The sequence below is a fragment of the Anopheles gambiae genome, chromosome 2 (assembly GCF_943734735.2).
Source record: "Anopheles gambiae chromosome 2, idAnoGambNW_F1_1, whole genome shotgun sequence".
Taxonomy (NCBI): domain Eukaryota; kingdom Metazoa; phylum Arthropoda; class Insecta; order Diptera; family Culicidae; genus Anopheles; species Anopheles gambiae.
Genome location: NC_064601.1, coordinates 49,944,356 through 49,963,924, shown reverse-complemented (window position 1 = coordinate 49,963,924; position 19,569 = coordinate 49,944,356). Strand labels below are relative to the sequence as shown.

The following is a 19,569-nucleotide window of genomic DNA, read 5'->3' as shown; positions in this document are numbered from 1 at the left end:
TGCGTGCCCTTGTGGCTTTCTGGTGCAGTTTGGCTTTGCTTGCTTGTGGTTGAGGGGATGCGTATTTTTATGCAAAAAAAAACCCTCCCCAGGCTGGTGTCAGTTTGTCGCAAAAGCCGATAGTCCCTACGACGAAGCAATAACCCGTTCATCGTGTGGACAGAACGGTCGGTGTAGAGTTACCTGGGCTGGGATGCAGCAACATCCTCTGTCTCTCTCTTGAAGCAGTTTCGTATTAAATTACCCCAGCATCTAGCCCTCGGCAAACACTCCACGGACTCTGGGTATCGTCTTCACCTAGAGCCCGGTACCGAATTTCTCGCCGATGAGGCAACGAACGGGTGATACTGCTGCAGCATCTCCGGTTTTCGCTCAGGGGGATCTATTTATTCGTCCGTTGCTCAGTTTGGCAACTTGAAACGACAAAAAGAAGGCTCACGATGCGATCGTCCGCTCTGTGAAGCGATGAGTTAAAAATAAAAATGATGCGCCCCAGACGCGGCACAATTGAGATGCCGGATGTCGCTCGTCCTGCTCCCTGGCGGTCTATTTGAGACTTGAGGACATCTTCACCCTTTCAGCTCGCACTGCTGCACCTCCATCCTTCCCCTCTTCGCCGAATCAACAGTTTGACATTCGCAAGTGCTCTTCTCGCAGCTCTCGCCTTCATCGAACACTCTACACCGGCACCAAAAGTGTCAGCAGAAGCGGCAGTACCCAGCGACTATTATGCGGTAGCGAATTAGGCGCTCTGGTGGTAAGGTACGATGTGCCACGAAAACAACAGCAGTAGTACGGCACACAGCCGCAAGAACAGCAAAAAAAACGACATCCTCCAGACGACGCTGACGCCACTGCCCGATCGAAAGCGGGTGATATTGTTATTTGGTGGCCTCCCCCCGGCACCAGAATTCTTCCGCATGCTCCCGTTTCGTCTTGTGCGCTCCCTGACGCTCAAGGACCACTTGAATAGTGCGCGTAGGAGCTTTCTTCAAAAGTCTTTTACGGCAACGGTTTTTTGTTGTTTTGCTTTGGCGATGGCGCGTAGGCGCTGACGAGTAGACGAGACGGACCAAAACCACATTCCGGTAAGGTCCCGTGCGGCACCGAGTGGCACTGCGAAGTGGTTGTGTGAATGGTTGGAAAAGTACGACGCAACGAGCAAGCCCAACAAAAAACCTTGAAAGAAACCTTTCGCTTAATGGTGATGGTAACGAATTTGTAATCAATCTTTCAATCATTGCGCCAGCCCTGAGGGGGTGGATTCTAGTGGAAGGATTTTAATTTAAAATACCCTAGCCAATGGATTATTAGGAAGCTTCTGTAATCCGACGAAGAAGAATAAATGGAAGGAGGCTTGAGTAGTTGAGGAAACACCCGAACGGAAAGGATTGAAATAAAATTCATCGATGTAATGGGGAGGTTGATTGTCGTCGATCAGGATTGCTTTATGGGTAAGTCCCCCTCCACCCCTCATTTTAATGAAACGCGTTAACGGATGTCATCGGCTTTGGAGGTGTGGAATGGTATAAAAGGGACGTTTTTGTTTGAGAGTTGTGCAGCAAATACAAAAAAAGGCACGATTACCGGAAGTTGGTGGTATCGGATCGGATCCCAACTAGACGACGCTTTGATTTATCGCTCCAAAAAGGACTCAGGAACCTTTTTCAGACGACCACGGGACAAAAGTCTCCCAACTTGTGTTCTTCTATTACCATCACCGCCAACGTGCTGCAGACCGGGAAAATCGACCGCAAGAATGTTTCAGCCATCAAAAATATGCTCCCGGCGGCACGGAAAGGGCTCATTGGGACAATACTGGGAAGTGCAATACCGTACCGGGAACGCTGGTCTTGGGCGTGCGGTAGTCCCTTTTGGGGAAAACAGAGGACGAAACAAAAAACCTGAACCATCAAGTATCCGATTTCATATTTGATCGGAAGCCGTCATCGGACACTTTTGGACGCTTTAGTTGAAGGGATTTTTGGCCATACTTTATATATGCTCCTCTTCGGTCTTTTAGGGATTTTTTAAATTCGCAAACACGAACCAGAGGGTTTATGCTGGGCGTCGTCTTGTGTCGGGCGAGAGTGTGTGCAAATATTAAGCAAGAAAATGGGGTTCATTTGGAGCTGATTTGTGCTGGGTTGTAACTTGAGCCTGATGTTGCTGGTTGAAATTCTCAGGCGAATAAACTTCCAAGAGGCACACAAACACACACACACACACACGTACGCAAATGTGTGACGGTATACAGGACAGGAAAGTGTGTCCTTCCCAGGCGATAAGATCTCCGCTGTGTGTGGGGAGTTGTGTTATCTGCTTCACGGCGTGTTACAATATTTGCTCAAGGTTGATCGGGCTCGGCTTTAATGTGAGACATCAAACTAAAAATTGACATCTCTCCGCCCATAGTGACAGAGGCAGGGGACGCACAGAGGCGGCTTCACGATCGGAATGCGGGCCGCCCGCTCCGGTTACGTGGGCGCGCGTACGCTTGAGCTTTATCTTAAACAACCGTAATGGGAAAAATTCCACCTTTATTGTGTTTACCTTTGTTTTTCGGGTTGCCCGGTTTGGTGTAGTTTCTTCACCTGGCGTTGGGTACTAATGGGAACTGGTTACCCACACCCCCCCCCCCCTCGTACTTCCCAGGCCGCTTCAGCAACCGGCCAAAGGCGTGCAGGGGTGAATGCTCGATTTGGGGTGTATGTTTTGACGTTTTAAGCTTTAGAAATGTCATAAATTTCGTAGCGGCCGCCCGTGTGAACCTCACAGGAACCACTCCCGTTTTGCCCGCTTGGCAACAGGCGAGCAAACGGTCATTGCTCACCCATTATGAGCTTTTGTGCGAGCGGCAGAGGCTGAAATAATCACCTCTTTTCCCCAATCTTTTCGCCCGGTGTCATCGTGGTGTCGTGTGCGATGTTGGCGAAAACTGCAACAATCCGGGCCATGAACCCAAACCTCCAAAGGGGAAAACACACCGCACACAAAACAAGGTGTGTAGCCGTATGCCCCGTGCTGTGAGCAACGGGCACAATCCATCGCACAGCGGGACGGATGCTCAGTTCTGTGTGGATTGTGACTTCGATCGAGCTGCGTTCGACGTTCGACAAAGTAAAGCAAACAAGCTGGAAGCTCATGCGCACCACCGGTTCTTGAGGTTCGGCGGGCGCGTGCTTTCGCGTGGTTTGATCGACAGTAATCGTATGCAAAGTACCACGATCTGCACAATGTTGTCCGATCTGTCCGAAGATGGGTAGCCTCACATGTGGTCTGATCGAAGCAGAGAGAGACAGGGAGGTAGAGACGACGAAAGAGACTGAAGGGAGGGATTTCTGCTGGAGAATGTCTTCATTGCCGGTGTCTCTGGTGTTCTGTCCACGCAGTACAGCAACGATGACGCTGTGCGCTGCTTGCCGACCATTCATGGGAAGATATTTGTATTTGTATTCTCCCGTAGCCTCCGAACCGATGATGAGCCCAAAAATGCCCAGTAAGCTTGTCTTCCTGTCCCGAGGCGGGGGGGCTTGCGCAACTATCATTAGGCCATTTTGTACACCGGGCACAGGGCAGCTTGCAACGAACGGTGCCTCTGCTTTCATTAGCGAGAGCTCGCGTTTAAAACGGAGATGAAAAACACACACACTCACACACACGCTGTCCGAGTCCACCGAGAACCATGTAAATTAGTGCACGGGAAGCACCCGGTCGACGCGTACTTCATCCCGGATCGGATTCGTTCGACCTGGAACCTCGCCCGGAGATTCCCACAGGCATCGCCGTCGTTAGTCGTTAGGCGACGCTTCAATTGCTGTGCTGTGCTTGTGCGCGAGAGCTGCGTTTTGGTCAGCCCCAATCGCTTGCGTCCGTAATTGATGAGCCGCTGGGCTTGGGACGCTCAACACGTCCGCGGAGTAGCAATAGCCAGGCCTGACTTCCAGTTTCTCTCTTTGGCCTACATTCCGCTTTACTGCCCCTCTGTCAGCCTAGGAGCTAGGTTCGATGGATGAGAACCCGAGGGAATCGATTTGCTCGTTGGACAGCCGTCGGACTTTGCTCCATAAATTAGAGCTCGTTCGTGTCGGGGAAGGTGTTCGACTTTGGGGAAGATTTGAGGTCATGCTCTTATGGTAGCCGGAGCCCGAAATGAGATTAGTGCTTTGAAGGCGTCGCACCGGATGCAAACCACCATCGATGGTTCGCAAATTTTGATTTCGTAGTTTCTGGATGTACCCAAAAGTAAAGCCCGACTGGATCGGTTCGTTACGCACGATCGAGTCCGGCTACGGGATGGTTCTGGCTCTGAGTTTCGTTTTCCGGCTTTTGCAGAGCAGTGTGCGAGTTATGTCTTCCTTCAATACAACACTCATACACGTCTGCAAAAGGGCCTGATGGTTTCGCTCTTGTCTACCCTTGGAAACGTCATCTTGGTACGTAGGACCGATCGGACGGTGGCAAAACCACATCAATCCTTCAAAGCCGCCCCTACCCAGAAGAAGACACACCGAGCAGTGATGCAGGAAGGAAGTCATAACTTCATTCCCGCTCGCCCGCCGTCAGACTCGGCAAACTCACCGTGTCGTAGAGATTTATTTCTGAACAGTTCCACATCAGATCGCCATCGCCAACCAGAAAAGAAAACACCAGATCTCAGGGTGCCGTTGTTGGTTTTGTTTATGGCTGTTAGTTTGGGGTTGGCTTTCTCACTATTCCGCTTCCTGTCCGCTGCTGCTGGAGCTGGGAATCCAATATTCAGGGTCAAAACTTCGATTTTTATGAGCTCAATCAAGCGATCATAAAAGCAATAATGCGAAGTAGGTAAACATGTCCGATTGCATCTGCGCTGTCCGCACCGGGGCCCCGGTGCTAGATGCTCCGATCCGATTACCACCCGTCGGGCGGCGAGATTGATGGGACTGGGAAGTAGCGGCCTGCCCGCTGGCGGATCGCGCCCTGCTGGTGGCTTTGTTTGGAGCTTGTATGAGTGTTCGAGTTTTTCTTTCGCCCTTTTGCGGCGTTTGATGATCGGCTCGGGGCACACTCTAGTTGGGCACTTTATTGGCATGGAGCGAGCGATAGCAGAGCTCGCACTGGGAGGGTGCGTTGTGACAACAGTTGGGGTCTCTGATGATGGGGTTTCATCTTTCGTTGCTTTCACCGCGATCGGCAGCATCCGCCACCGATACCGGGCCGGGCAGTGATGCGAGCACAGGTGAACGATAAATGTCGATCGCCCGCCGGAGGCACAATGATCGATAGGAGGGCGAGCATAAATCAAGCGCACGGAATTGACGCGATCGAGCCGTCGAAATTATAGGCTTTTCCTGCGCCTCTCGCTTCTCGCCACCAGGGCACAAACCAAACACGCAGTCAGTGGGCCCGGGCCGAGCGCCACAGCAAACAGCATAAACGTAAGGCGACAGCCGATTGGCACTCATTTGCACTGCGCGATGACGCAGCAAGAATCGCTGCTCGCTGGATTGGGCCCGATGCAGCAGCCGGTGCAACCGTGCAGCAGCGAAATGATCGCCCTTGTGCCCTTGTGGCCGTGGCCGGCTTCTGCGCACATGATTGGCATGCACGCGAAGTGACGATCGAGCAAAGAGCGAGCATTTCAAAGCGAATGAGTTCTGTGCAGGGGCAGCTTCCTTCACACATCGCGGAGCCTTGTAATCGTCCCTCTTCCCCCACGCGGCTATCGACTTACACAGCTGGGCAGGACTAACGAGCAAACAGCTTGGGCAGGCGCGTATCACAACATCCCTGTGCCGATCTGATAGCGTGCCAAACCAATCCGTCGAAACGGAAGCTTGCCAGAATTGGTCGCATCGTTTGCTCGCATCTGCAGCAAAGTGCCGGACGATACCTACAGCATCCAAGTGAGAAGGTAGCAAAATGAGTGCGAAAGAATTCCAGGGAAGGATGATGGTGGGCAAAATGAATAGCTATCAACTCTACGAAGAAGCGGCCAGCGCACGCCCAGCATCCGGGCGCACAAAAAGGGTAGGGAAGCGGCAGTATAAAGTTCGACATGAGCGCAAACCCCAAACTGAAAAAAACTCGGCCGAGCAAGAAGAAAAGATCGAGTGAATATTATTATGATAATTAGGTTCCAGCAACAGCAGCAGCAGCATCAGCAGCCACAACCGGTTGCAAGCAACTGAAGCTCACCTTTCGCGTCTATTCGTACACCGATCTGCCGGCGCGTTTTTGTTCTACACGGTGTGAGAGAGCAGGTTCGCGGCAGTGCGCCTGCGGAGCACTCCCCATGTATCCTTTACTACTTTGCTTTAATAACAGTAATTATGGTTCCGAAATTTTTATATTCATACTCATCGAAGTGGCCCGGGCCGTTGTTTGGCGTGTTTTGGGTCGCTCGGTTAGACGAAGGCGACGTTTGCGCTTCTCTCTCTCCCTTTCAGGTTTTACTGGATTGAGTTCTGCTCTCATTTTGTCTCATGTCGTTCGCATTCCCTTCCACGGCCCATCTTTGTTGATAGTTGTGTTTTTTCTGTTGTGTTGTATCATCTGGTTCCTGGTGTTTTGGTCCATCGCCTGAGCCACAGCATCATCATCGGAGGGACTCAATTTCGTAGAATTCATCATTGGACTGGAATTCATCCGTTTGCAGGTGGCAACAACACGCTCGCATCCGACAATTTGCTATGAGGTTGCCCATTTTGTTCTGACCAAAAAAAAAGAGAAGAAAATCTTCCCCAAAACGCACACGACATTCCGTGCAAGAATCAGGCAGGGGGGCTGCCACAGCACGTTGGCACACGCTCTATGCTGGGCTCTCTTCGCAAACTCGATTCGATTCGATCGAGTTTTGTTGCTCTGTTTCTTTTTGCGTTCATTTTTTCTGATGCAGAAACAGAAATTAAATGTCGCTCGGTTGTGTCGTTTTCTTTGCCTTTTTCCCTCTCCTCTTCCGCCCACTTTCGCGTTTGTGGGCTTCCCGTTCAGCCACGTAATGTTGGGCACGATGGTCACGAAACGACTTGCTTGCGCGAGAGAGCGCGCGCACGCGGGCACACGACGCATTGCTTCGCATTTGAAACCGTTTTATTTCGACCATTCGGTGCCTTCGGGCACCTGTGCCAGGGCGTTTCCTTTCCACGCCACACCACCCACCTCTTCACCCGTCCCTCCCCAGAACGTTACGCATGTTTCGTGCTCGATTTTGTACACACTGACGGGGGCAGCAAACCCGTTCCCGGCCCGGGCAAAGTGCGCACCCCGAGGGCGTACGGCAAGATGCAGCTGTCTCCGGTGGCGAGATCCTTTTGCTCTGGCCGGTGGAGCTGGCGTTTTCGTTGCCATCGTCTGTTCGGTCGTTTTTCTTCCTCTTCCGTCCTCCGTTCCTCACATCACCCCCTTTGAAACGGCAAACGGAGGAAATTCCATTCGCGCGAGAACCTGCTGCCAGCAAGAACGCAAACCGGGGAACTGTCTTTTTGCGCGGACCGGCCTGTGTGTCCTGTCCTCCTTTCCCGTTGTTTGTGTGTGTGTGTGTGCAGAAGGATGGCAAAATTGGAATGTTATTAATTGCCTACCTCGCGTGTGTGTGTGTGTGACTCTATAGGACGAGCCCGGCGGGCAAGGAAGCGTTCGCATTGCGGGGCCAATGACCACACAGTCGACAGATGGACACACACACACAAGCGCGTACATTTGGTCGTTAATATTCTTCCATCGCGATCGTAGAAGGGGAGCGGTGTGCTTCTCTTCCTGTCCTTTTGGACTCCGCCAATCCGGGGGGAGGACGTGGACAGGGAAGGTGAGCCCACCGGTGCGAAGATACGCTGAACCAGATAAGGTTCGGAATTGATTACAGGAAATCAAATTTCGATGTTTTCTCGGAGGGTTTGTTTTTTTGTATTTAGTTTCTGTTCCCGTTTCATCTCGCAAGTTCGCTCTCACTCGGCCGATTTGGTTTGGATTCACATAATTTCGTGAGCCCTGGGGGGACTGGGGCCACCAACACCAAACCAAAAGAGCGCACGGCAGCGGCTGTTGCAACCTGTTCGTTTGGCCGGTTCGGACGCTATCTGTCCTGTAGCTGTCTCCAATGAAAGTGGAGCAGCACCGGTCAGCATACTTGAAGGGACACCGTTTTACCGCCGTTCGCTCCAAATTGGGCGAGAGGAAGTTGTTCGGGTGAAAAGAAGAGACAAAAAAAGCACCCAAAACACAGGAACGGACACGGAAAGGTCAATCAATAATTAGTGAAAGGTGTTGCCCGAATTTTCAACCACACCGAACACCAAAGTAGCTCCCGGGTCCCCGCGAACAGAGTAATGTTACCATGACAAACTGTGGTGTGGTTGTAGTTGCAGGGCAAGAGCGCAAGCAAACAAGCGTAGCGGAGCAGTGGAGCCTTCCGACGCCACCACGGTCTTGGTTTTCCCATTTCCGGCCATCGTGGACGTACAAATTGGCGTAGCAAACGTGTGTGTAACGTGCCTTGGTTGTAACAATAATTGGGACTGCATACGTCAGTCATCTGTAACGACATGTTTCCCTTTTAAATGACACTTTTAAACCGCGAGCCTGCCTGCCCCCGCCTCGCCATTTGCGTTGCCCGTGGACTAGTGCAGCCTTATAATTAAGCTTCTCACACTTTAATTTCTTTAGTTGGCAGCTTTGTTCCTTGGCCCGTGTGTGTGTACTTGTTGCCATTTTACCACTACCAAACGTACCGCGCACGAACGGCGGCCGGCGCACATGTGTGTGGTTTGCAAAGTTGATGCACGTGCAAAACGAAACCGCTTGTGTGGCTGTGTGTTCACCTATGTGTGTGCACCTGTGAGTTGCCCTTTTTTGTGTTTCCACACTTTCTGCGAAATGCACTTTACGTGATAGAAAAAGGGGACAGGGGAGTCGCTGCATGAGCAAAGCACAATAGCCATGCACAACGCCAACGGGTTCGAGAGCGCCGGGCGACGATGAAGGTGCATCGTTTGTAATGGAATTCATTTTAGAAATGAAAAGCAAAACACGAAACCCGCGCAAAAAGATGTGGAATGATATTTATGGCTGTTAGGGGGAGGGAGATTTTCCCCACCTTGAACTGCAAATCCCCCTTCCATGCTATGCTCGTTGGTGGATTTAAATCGCTCCTCCACACTCACTGTGGCTATCTCCATAATTGGGAAAAAGAAATAGGCACGTATCACCTGAACTAGTTTCGTTGTGGTGAATTAATGCAGCATTCACAGTGGTAAATGATTGCGAATCGATTTGTCAACGCTCTTAGTGCACGAACGCGAATGCTTCTCGCTTCTCTCGCCCCGAGTCTTCGCACGATCATAAGTAATAAATCTTGCTCGTATCGGCCAGCGAAAAGTGGCTGACGCGGTTAGTTTTGCACCGCCATTATTTCATGCCCACTGATAAAAAGGGCAAATTGTGGGGCGCTTCTTGGGCCCCGAGGCACCAACACCGGGCGGAATGAGCGCGTGGTAAAGCAATTTGCAACGATGCTTCGTCGGGTTCGTCTTCTGCCACTCCGGGTCGGCTGGCGACAAGTGATGTTTTCATCCATTGGGGGGGCCGGCGGTGTGGAGGTTGCTGATTGCATTCTACGCCACTTTGGAATGGCACGCCGACCAGGGCAAGGATTGATTAACCGGACTCATCCATCTCCTCGGGGTGTGTAGAATGGCTTTGGTAGTTGTGATTGCTGTTTTGTTTCTGGCCTCGCCCAACCATTGCTGGCGTGGAATTTACATGCCCGGCATATGTTCTGGCACCGCGTCGCTCCCCATCGTCAGCGTACGCACGAAACCACCAAGGAAAGCACTCGCGGCAAAATCTCCGCACTGAAGCCCAGCCTGGGGCCTGGGGGGGGGGGGGGGGGGGTAATTTTCCATTTCCGATTGCTTTTATTTTTTGCGCAACTGCCGGAAACCGATTTATGGATCGAAAATAGCCCCAGGGCCAACGCCCGTGGGAGAGGCCATATTTGCGCATATGCATACGGTGCCCGAAATGAGGCTTCTTTTGTTGCCCCTCGTACGCGAGGAACTCCCTCGCAGGAGCTGGAATTGATTTACGGTGGCAAACGGAAGTCGACGGTTAAACACCACACCGGCTGGCGCACGGGAGCGATGGGATGCTAGATCGTTCGATGCGATCGATAACGATTAAACGGCAGAAGGTGGTGCAAAATGGAATTGATATGAGTGGATTGTGTGTGTGTGAGTGTGCGGGTAATTACTGCCAACTGTTCCCACTCTTGGCCTACGGCATCTTCACCCTGGAGGGGCTTCCGCAGAACAAAACCACGATCGCATTACCGGGTGAAGCCTCCATTCCGGAAGCACTGACGGCGGCAGCATGTGGTGCGTCTGGATGATAGGGGGAAATTAAAATGCCGCTTTTACGTGCACTGCACTGAGATCGTAAAAATCCTTGACATGCGAGGTCGCAAGGATCACTTTCGCTCGGTTGTGACAGATTGTCGGTGCGCGGGCGCGTGTCCTGCAGCCGCGTGCTGCAGGTCTTTGGTTTCAATTACGTCACCGCTGCTGTTGATGATGGCAGGAATTCGATATCACTAGAAGGAAGCCTAAATGCACACACACACACAGGTTTGAAATGACATTTTAATTGCCGTCGCGTAACGTCAGCTGGTCACGCGGGCGCAAGACACTGTCGCTCGCTTGTTCTTGGGTGCGGGTTTACCTTTCGTTTGTATGTTTTCCGCCGACACTGACGCTGGGTGGCATCTGGCGGCGCTCTAAGCAGACGGTGACGATCGACGGTCGCTCGTAGGGCAATCTCATCGCGACCGGTCGGACGGACGGACGGGGACCACACGCGGTTCAACCTGTGTGTCTGGCGATCGGTTTCATCGGTTTCATGTGCTTTCGGCTTCTGATAACCAGATGGTAGGGTGGGAGAAGAACAAAGGAAGCCCGATTGATTCGGGGCCGGCTACCGAGGGTCTGTCGGCAAACCCTTGTAGGTGGTGTGTTGTTCTGGGGTGTTTTTATGTTGGAACCATAGTGGATGTCATAGAAGATGTGACTAATAATTAGATGCTCTTAGTTGTTGTTTATTGGAATGGTTGGAAATCCGACAACTGAAGAGACATTGGAGCTATTCGATGTGTTTGTTTGAAAGCACAGACTTTTTCGGAAGTGAAGGTTCTCTATTTATAGAACAAGTCCTCTAAGCCACTGATCAAAGCCGTGAGTTAATCTATGAGGAACTTGCTTGGATAAAATGGAGAGAGGAAGCACTCAATCGAACCGCGAACCGGATCGACCGAATCGTATCAAACCGAGAAAAAGGGCCCCCTTCAGCCCCTCTTGGTGGGCAGGAATGCGGGCGGGCTGAATGTTTTTAATCGCTTATGGTTCCTCGGTCCAGTGCGCCCTCGATTTATGGTCAGCCCGATAGAATGGAGCGAACGTGAGATCGGATGAGGCACCGGGGAAGACCGTGTCTCGGTTCCCCTTTCCTAATCTCTTTCCGTTTTTCCCATGTGAATCCCGGCGACGGTGGCGATGCCGGCTAAGGCGGTGGCGGTTCAATCAATCTCGCGCGAAGACCGCGACTAATGTGCAGCCAAAGTCGCGTCCCGCGATACGGATGCCGATGATGATGATGATGATGCATCAACGCCACCCGGTCTGAGCAATGATCAGTCGCGCGGGACCCATCCGGTATCGGTATCATTAAGTCGCACCCGAATTATCCACAGCCCCGCGAGCACGGCCGGGCGGGCTCTTCTGAGGGAGCCAAGCCGGTCGCGGTCCAGCGTCGAAGTGTGCCTAATTCAGTTACCATCATCACCACCGCTGCTGGGTGTCCCGAGACGGGTGGCAAATTATCGTTATTTAGTATTGGAGGTATGTATGTGTGGGGAGATGGGAAAAGGGGGGCAATGGGTACCCTTTCGGTTAAAAAAAGGTAAGTTCACCGAAAATTCCACAGACGCGCACTGTTTGAAAGGGGACACACACAAGTACGTCGTCGTCGCGGTCGTCCGTCGGCAGCCGGCACCTCTAACAACAACAACAAAAAAGCGTCTTTTATTCGGTAATGGCCGTGCGCAACCCCGGGTGCTGAAAGAATGGGCCTTACGATCGCACTAGGGCTAGCAAGTGACTCCCCAAGACAAGACAGCATCACCCTTGCGCCGTAAGCGCATCGACACATTCCACCCCTTTTTCGGGCGTGCGGGGGCCCATTAGCAACCGAATTAGCTTTTTATTCGCAGGCAGCCGCTGGGCCCGAGATTCGGAAAGCGGGCCAGCGCCGTTCGGCACTGTTCGGAGCGTGTGAGGGAACGGTAAATGCTTGCCGCGTTCCCCGCGTGAGCCTTCTAATGGCGGTTGCTGAAACTGACCCGAGGGGGAAAATCCAGCCAGCCAGGCCTCTGCACAGATGCGGATGTAATCCGGTATTTCGTCCGGCATAGGTGAAGAATGAAATAATAAGCGAAATTAATCGTAATGATATTTAATAACAGTAATACGCGCGGCCTAAAAGCTTCGCACACAAAAAGCTTCTAGATGGAAACCCACCAAACAGCTAATAGCAAAAGCTGGATGGAAACGGACAAAAAAGGGGGTTGAAAGAAAACACACCCCGCTCTCAACGGGCACGGGGCCCGTCGTTTCGGTGTGTCCGAGATTGAGAGGCACCAAAAACACACGATCGTGAAGATGCGCCACACACCGATGGGTTGAATTTAGATAGAGGGGAAGGATTGACATCGAAACCACAACCGACAGCCGACGACAATGTCTTAAACCGCGACAAAACACGCAAACACACGATCATGATCGCATGTTGGGGTTTGTTTTTTGGTCTTTCGTGTGTTCGCGTGGTTCCGTTTTGTAGTGATGCGGCATTTTCTTGCGCAGTTGTGCGCCCGTTTCCCAACCGATCGAAGCGCACGTAATTGTCACCTGCGCGAAACAATAGTCCCGCGCAAGGAAGCCCAACATTATCCGCACTTATGTTGTGCCGGTGGCTGGCTGGTGCTACGGTTTGCACACGCTGGTAGCACGCACGTGTAAGCAGCTCACGGTTTTGCGCAATCATTACGCGGGCGAGGGACGAATTCTCGGGGGCGATGAACAAAAAACAAAAGTCCAAACTTTTCGTGGGTTTTGTGTTCGTTAATTCGGGAATGGAATGTACGATTGTTTTTTGTTTCCCCTCGCCTGCTCAGTTGGGTTATCATTCCCCGTCCCGGGCGAGGGCTGTGTGATTTCATTTCTAATAATGGTTCCGCGTCGTTGACTGCGTGCAATGATACTCGCGTAGCGTCGGGCACGCAAGAACAGCGCAACCAAGCAGTATGCCGGGATCGTTAATAAGCGAAGAAATGGGGGTCCCCGAAAAACCAAAGAAAAAATGATCGTAGTAGCCGGGTTTTTGCTGCTGTTGTTGTGCACCAGTGGTTGTTGTTGAGACGAAGATTCGATTTTTTTTTAACTTCAACTCACTTAATCCGTTCGTCGCTTTGGGAGAATTGTAATCACCGAGTGACCACCGAATGTCGCAATCTGAACGAACCGTAGCAACAGCAGCAAACCGCTCATCGACCGTTGCCTTTGAAGCTTTTGACACCTACGCACCGAACCTGCTCGCGTCCGCAAATGTCCGAGACGTCTTGGAGACGACGACGACTCTTTGCCATACCTTCTCTCCAGAGGGTTGGGAAACAAGCCGCTCGGGCACAACTTTCCCGGGAGAAGCTGGCGGATCTTGATTTTGCTTGGAGCTGTGCTTTAGCCATTGCGAATCTGGCAACTGACCGGCGTTGAGCTCGTTACTCTGGCATTAAGTGAGGCGTTGTCGCACCACCACCACCACCACCATCATCATCCCCAACCAACTACGGTGGCGTGTGATAAATGAGCTCGAACGCTCGAAAGCTTGTCGCGCGCTTGGTGTGAGCGTTGCCGCGCGTGGGTTTTAGCCGGTTCGACGGCGGCGGCGACATCCTACAGGTCCTTGCCGCAGACAACGATGTCGCGATAAACCGGGCGAAAAGAAGGAACCAGCGATTCGCGTTGGGGCGCATTGAGATGCATTATTATCGCGTTTCTTCGTTTAGTTTTGTTGTTATTGTTGGCTTAAAGCTTTTTGTGAAAGAATGGGGGTTTGTTTTTTGTTGTTGTTGTAAGTGAGACTGACTTTTTGCATTCCTTTGCGAAGCGCGCGTGGGTTTTTGTGTCTGTGCGCCTGTCCGTGCCTGTTTCGCGATCGATCGCGCGCATTGTCGCAAGGATGACATTCTCCAGCCACGCGAGATCGCGGAGCGCATATTCGGTGCGTGGGAATGAATTCTTTCCACCAGCACGCCAACGGCCCTGTGTGTGTGTGTCGCTGGGTGTGTATGTTTATATAGGATTTTATTTTTATCTTTTTCCTCTCCGCCATCATTTCCAGTTTGCTGTCTTGCACTTTTGATCGCTTTAAGTTCCGACCTCCGCCGTCGCTGTGCGGAGGCGTATTTGAAGGCGACGAATCGGGCAGAAAAGACACAGCCGCATGGACAGACGGGGAGAGAGAGAGGGGGATTGCGAGGAGGACTACAAAAAAGACAAACAAACTCACCTCAAGTCTTCTAATGCCTTTTTTTCCTTTTCAGTCTTCTTTTGCCGCAGCGCAACGAAGCTATTACTTAAACGATAGAGCCTCCCCGCCTTTGGCCATCGCCTGAAGGTGAACCACTTTCGGTGCAACGCCGCGTGTGTGTGTGTGTTATGACCGGGATCGAATTTACATATTGACTTTCGGGCGGTTAGTATCCACGAGGACACTCTGCCGGCTCGTGGCGTGAATCATATCAACACTCCGCGCGACCCAATCGCCTTACGCTGCACACACACACACATATGGGGGTAGCTTTTAATTGATTGAAAGCACTGCGGGAGTGCGATAATGCGGCAAGGAAATTGATTACCGACCGCACACCATGGGGAGATGTCGATCGATGTAAGTGCGAGCAGTTACAGGGTTTCACCATTTACACCGGAACGCACTGGCACCGTTGACACATAGAAAACAATCAATTTCAAATCCCATGCCTTTAAAGAGGGCTTTGAAAGTCATGTAGGAGAGTGTGTTAAACAGAGGAATACATAGAAACTAGTGAGTGGAGTGAGACATTCTTCTGGAAACACTTTGCATACGCTCTAATGATTCATGCGGTTCCAAAGCCGGAACTCATTGTGCAGTCGCTGGCAATGATCGAATTCCTTTTCTCCCCTGCGTGGCAATTGAATTAGAACGTGGCAGCGCGAGTTTCCGCTCTCACACCCCCCTCATCATGCACCCGAACGTGCCCGAAAAACATGAAAGGAAGTGCGGCATCGCTTCAAAGCGTTTGCCTCTAGTGGCTTTGATATTTCGCCATAACCGCCTACCCATCGGCACATAGCACATTAGCATGGTGCTGCCCGGGTTTGCTTCCACATGCTCGTGGACTCGTCCTGGCTCCACATTCCCTTGCAGCCAGCGGCCTCCAAACGATCTCCGCTCAGCTCCAGAAGCATCTGTGCGTTAAACGGTATGTCAAACATATGATTAGATTAGCTTTCTCAGCGCGCACCGATGGAATGTTTCGCTCCTCTGTTTTCTTTTTTTTTGTAGTTCCCGGCCAAAGCTTTCGAGCGTGCAGGTGCTAAATGGTGGCGGCTGTGAAACGTCATAACTGGCTCACGCGTGAGTGAGCGATATTTGGCCAAGCGATCGTGGCGCTGTGTGCGGGAAAGAGTAAACGGGGAAGCTCTGTATCGCCCTTCGCTGGCACTAAAAAGCCACCGTCGGACGGAAAGGTGCGCCATGAATCATGCGTGAGTGCACCTCGCACGGGGCTAGTCATCGCGTCAACTGGCGCTCGAGACGATGGTGCACTTGGCGGTACCGCCAGATGGGGCGGTAGATTCTCGCATGAGATGAATGGAAAACCCCCCGCTCTCGCAAGCAGTAATGACTCGTCGGCGGCAGAAAAGACGTCAGCAGTGCGGGCGGCTTTCTGTGCATTATGCATCCGTTGAAATGCATGAGATGCTGGCACGAGATACGAGCTTTGACGCAAGACGCATCGAGCGGAAGCGGGAGATTTGTGTTGGAGAGACGGGGCAATACTTACATGGATGCACGATGACGCTGACGGCGGTGAGTAGCGCGAGCAGCAGCAGCTGCTGCTGCGTAGTTGCCGGAGAATGCCCCATCGGGAAGCCCCACGATCGACCACGGCGGACGATCGTCAGCATCTTTTGGGAGCCGGACTGGAGGAGTTTTGGGGGAAGCGCGTTTTATCCGCACGCAGCACCGAATAGTTCGCTTGTTTGGCCCGGGCACGCTTGTTCGGCGGCTAGGCTTCTAGTCGATTCTTGAGTTTGATATTCGGGGGAGCTCCCACGGGTACGCACACGCTGGCTTCCGCCTGGCGCTGTGTACCGCGCCGGCAAGCTTTTGTTTTAATGAGCTTTTCACAATTTTTATGGCTGCACGCCATTCACCGCACCGCCCGCTCCTATGGTGGTGGTTGCGATGTGGTGCCTGTGGTTTTCGGGCGAAACGGACGGAAGCGCGGTACACATTCGAAATTCCAGCCGCGCCGATACACTCCCGGCAAGATGTCTTCCCGCGTCCAAACCGCCCGCGGAAATGGTGGAGGGAGGGGGGGTGGGGGTGTGTTTTTGAGGGTGAGTCGCAGGACGCGAAACAAAACGCACCGGAACGCACTTACTGCCCCTCCGCCGCAAGCTTCAAACGCGATGGAGGCGGCTTTTCGAGGGCAGACCTCGTCGAACAATTGACTTTTCTAATCCATAAATTAAGGAAATCTCATTAAATGATACATTTTCCGTTTCCGTTTCGGTTCGGTCGGGTTCGTTGCTTTTGAAGCCGCCGGGGAAGCGCGTTAGAGATAGGCGAATGTGCACAAGCACGCAAAGTTTAACCTCGGCTTGGGAGCGGCGATAGAACCGCGGATAAGGTAACCGACCGTTTCCGGGCAGAAGCACACTCTAACAAAACGCGGGGGGGGGGGGGGCACACACGCGATAACCTTTGCTGATTGAATGATTTTCAATTAAATCTTTCACCTCACTCACTGGCGGAACTTGCGCACCACACTAAAAGCACTGCACACTGAAAAAGCTGGAACCGCCGCGGGTTTTATTTTCCAGATCGAATACCGTTTCGCGATCACTATCTCCTCGCGCGCGCGGTCCCGCGACCCGCAAATGACTAAGCAACGCGCGATGAATGAAACCACGATCCCACCCCACGTTTTGGGGCAAGCACTTCGCACACAGTCGATTGAATGAATCGAACAAACCACACACCACTGCTGCACTGAAGGGAGCACCGCGAGATGATGGAGATCAATACGTTTGTGTGAGTCGGTTATTGCGATTGATCGCGTGTTGCGCAAAAGCGAATTCGAGATGCGGGAATGGGAAGCAGACGCACGCGCAAAACCGACCGGCGATCGCAAAAAGCGGAGTTGGTTGGTTTGCTCGCGCGAACCAACGGTGAACGTGTATCTCTGACCGTCTTCGACGACGTGTTTCTTCAAACTGGCACGCCGTATGCCGGGCCGGTGCTGCTGAGGCTTCCCTTTCGGTGTGCTTCAGGGCGGTCGAGGCTGTTCGTGGTTGTTTTTTCCCCCTCTTTTATTACCTTTTTCCCTTTTCTGCACGCGTTCTTCTTCGTCGCTGCCAGTGGTTGGTAACTCGGAAGCTCGCCGCAGATTGTTGAGGAAGAAGCTGAGGATGAAGATGTATAGGTAGTAAAGTTATTTTCAAAAAATTCGTAATTCAACGAGAAAAGCTTTCTCTGAATACACCGAAACAAGTTAGTTTTTAAGTGCTTAACATAAATGTATGTTTGACGTCAATTTGACATAACTGTGTTACGGATTACATCACATTATAACCTATATGAAATATATCAAGCATAGCCAATATTCAAATTGCTTTGCGTTGATATGTACTTGCGGGAATGTACAAAATTATAAATTGTATATTATACCTTACGTTTTCGTTTGAATGTAGAGATAGTTAATGATACTTTTATTACGCTCTCGAAGTCCTTTGGCTTTTAAATATTGCACTAAATTTAGATTCTTTTGAATGAAAAATTTTGAACATAGAGCACGTTTCATTATGGCAAGCGTCAAATAAAGTTCAATTAGTTTGAATAAAAAATTGTGTGAATTTATGCTAGTTTTGCTTCACCTGCGTTCCTGAATTGGATGGGAAAGTCTAACTCTTTCTCTTTGTTCTATTTCTACTCCTCCTTTTTTTTTACATTAGAATTACATTTATTTTAGTTTATTATGATAAATTAGTGTACTTTCGAAGAAATATAGGCAATACTCTATTTTTTTGTTTTTAGATTCCCAGCTTCTCTGTTCTATTTTCTAGTTTTTCTCGTTCGGTAGACAGCAGCTGGTCCAATATTTTTCTATACATTTTACTAGAACCGTTCTTCCCGTGACGTTCGAAATTTAATAGTTTTTCGTTGAAATTAAATGAGTGACATTTCTCCATATTAAGTTTGTGAGTAGTTATGCATATTTGTCATTTAAAATCCGTTCAATTGAGCGCATCGAGATTTTAGAACCCAAGCACACATTTTGCATTTAATTCTTGGTAAGTTATGAAAAAGCTCCAATTTTTGGTTATTTCAGTTGGTTAAGAGCTGAGATAGCAAACTCATCGTGTTATTAATTCCTCGCCGTATTAATTCTCATCGCATTATTAATTATTTTAATAAAAAATATTAAACCAACCACACACCCTTGACTACCACTGACCCTCTTGGCTAAGGCTTTTCACTTGGCACTCTAACTTGCTCGCTTGCTCTCGAGCTCATCGCAGGGTTTGTTGTGCCTCCGTTTCATTCGCAGGTTTGCTGGTGTGTGTCTTTTTTCGCTTTTGCACCACTTCTTTCTTCCGTTCGGTTCAAGAATGAACGAACCGGAATGCGTGTGCGGCCCCGGCAATAGAAGGGACGGGCGGTCGGAACGTGGGTAAGGGAAGCGGGAGAGGGAGAAACTAATGAATGAAAGGTATTTTGAACTTTCCTACCGCACAGTTTATACCACCGGATGTTACGAGTTGAGCCTGAATTCGAGCATTTCCTTGCAAAGTTCTGGCCGGGTCAGATTTGAAGATTGATCTCACCATCGAAATAAGCAAAGCTACTCAAAACCGTAAGCTAACTTACAACACAAAATATGTTTAATATGTTGCTGTTGATGTGTGTTTTCTGTCAAACACGCGTTTTTGTGTTGGCTCTCTCGCCTTTGCTGGGCGAGCTTTTTGGCTCTCCGTCTCAGGGCCGAACCCTTAACTGAACTGCTGACGTAGTGGTGCAGCGTCGAGGGTCGACCGGGGTTTATGTTCCATTCATTCATTCATACCTACCACACGGGCGTTCTGTTCGGTCGTGATACGCACAACACGCACACATACACATGCGCACGTTGCTGCACCGGGGACCGGTTGTGTTGCTGCCAGGGGGCAGGTTGTCGATGTTGCCGGTGCTGGAATGCCAACGATGCAGTGGAAG

General features: G+C 51.0%; 1 protein-coding gene across 1 annotated transcript in view; it reads right to left on the bottom strand.

Moving 5' to 3' along the window:
* Nucleotides 1-17,584, bottom strand: part of LOC5667701 (uncharacterized) — a 35,640-nt gene extending 18,056 nt beyond the window's left edge. The window contains exon 1 of the mRNA XM_061642887.1: nucleotides 16,133-17,584. Coding sequence (XP_061498871.1) covers nucleotides 16,133-16,256 — 124 coding nt within the window. The 5' untranslated portion in view covers nucleotides 16,257-17,584. The remainder of the gene's footprint in view (nucleotides 1-16,132) is intronic.
* Nucleotides 17,585-19,569: the final 1,985 nt, after the last annotated feature.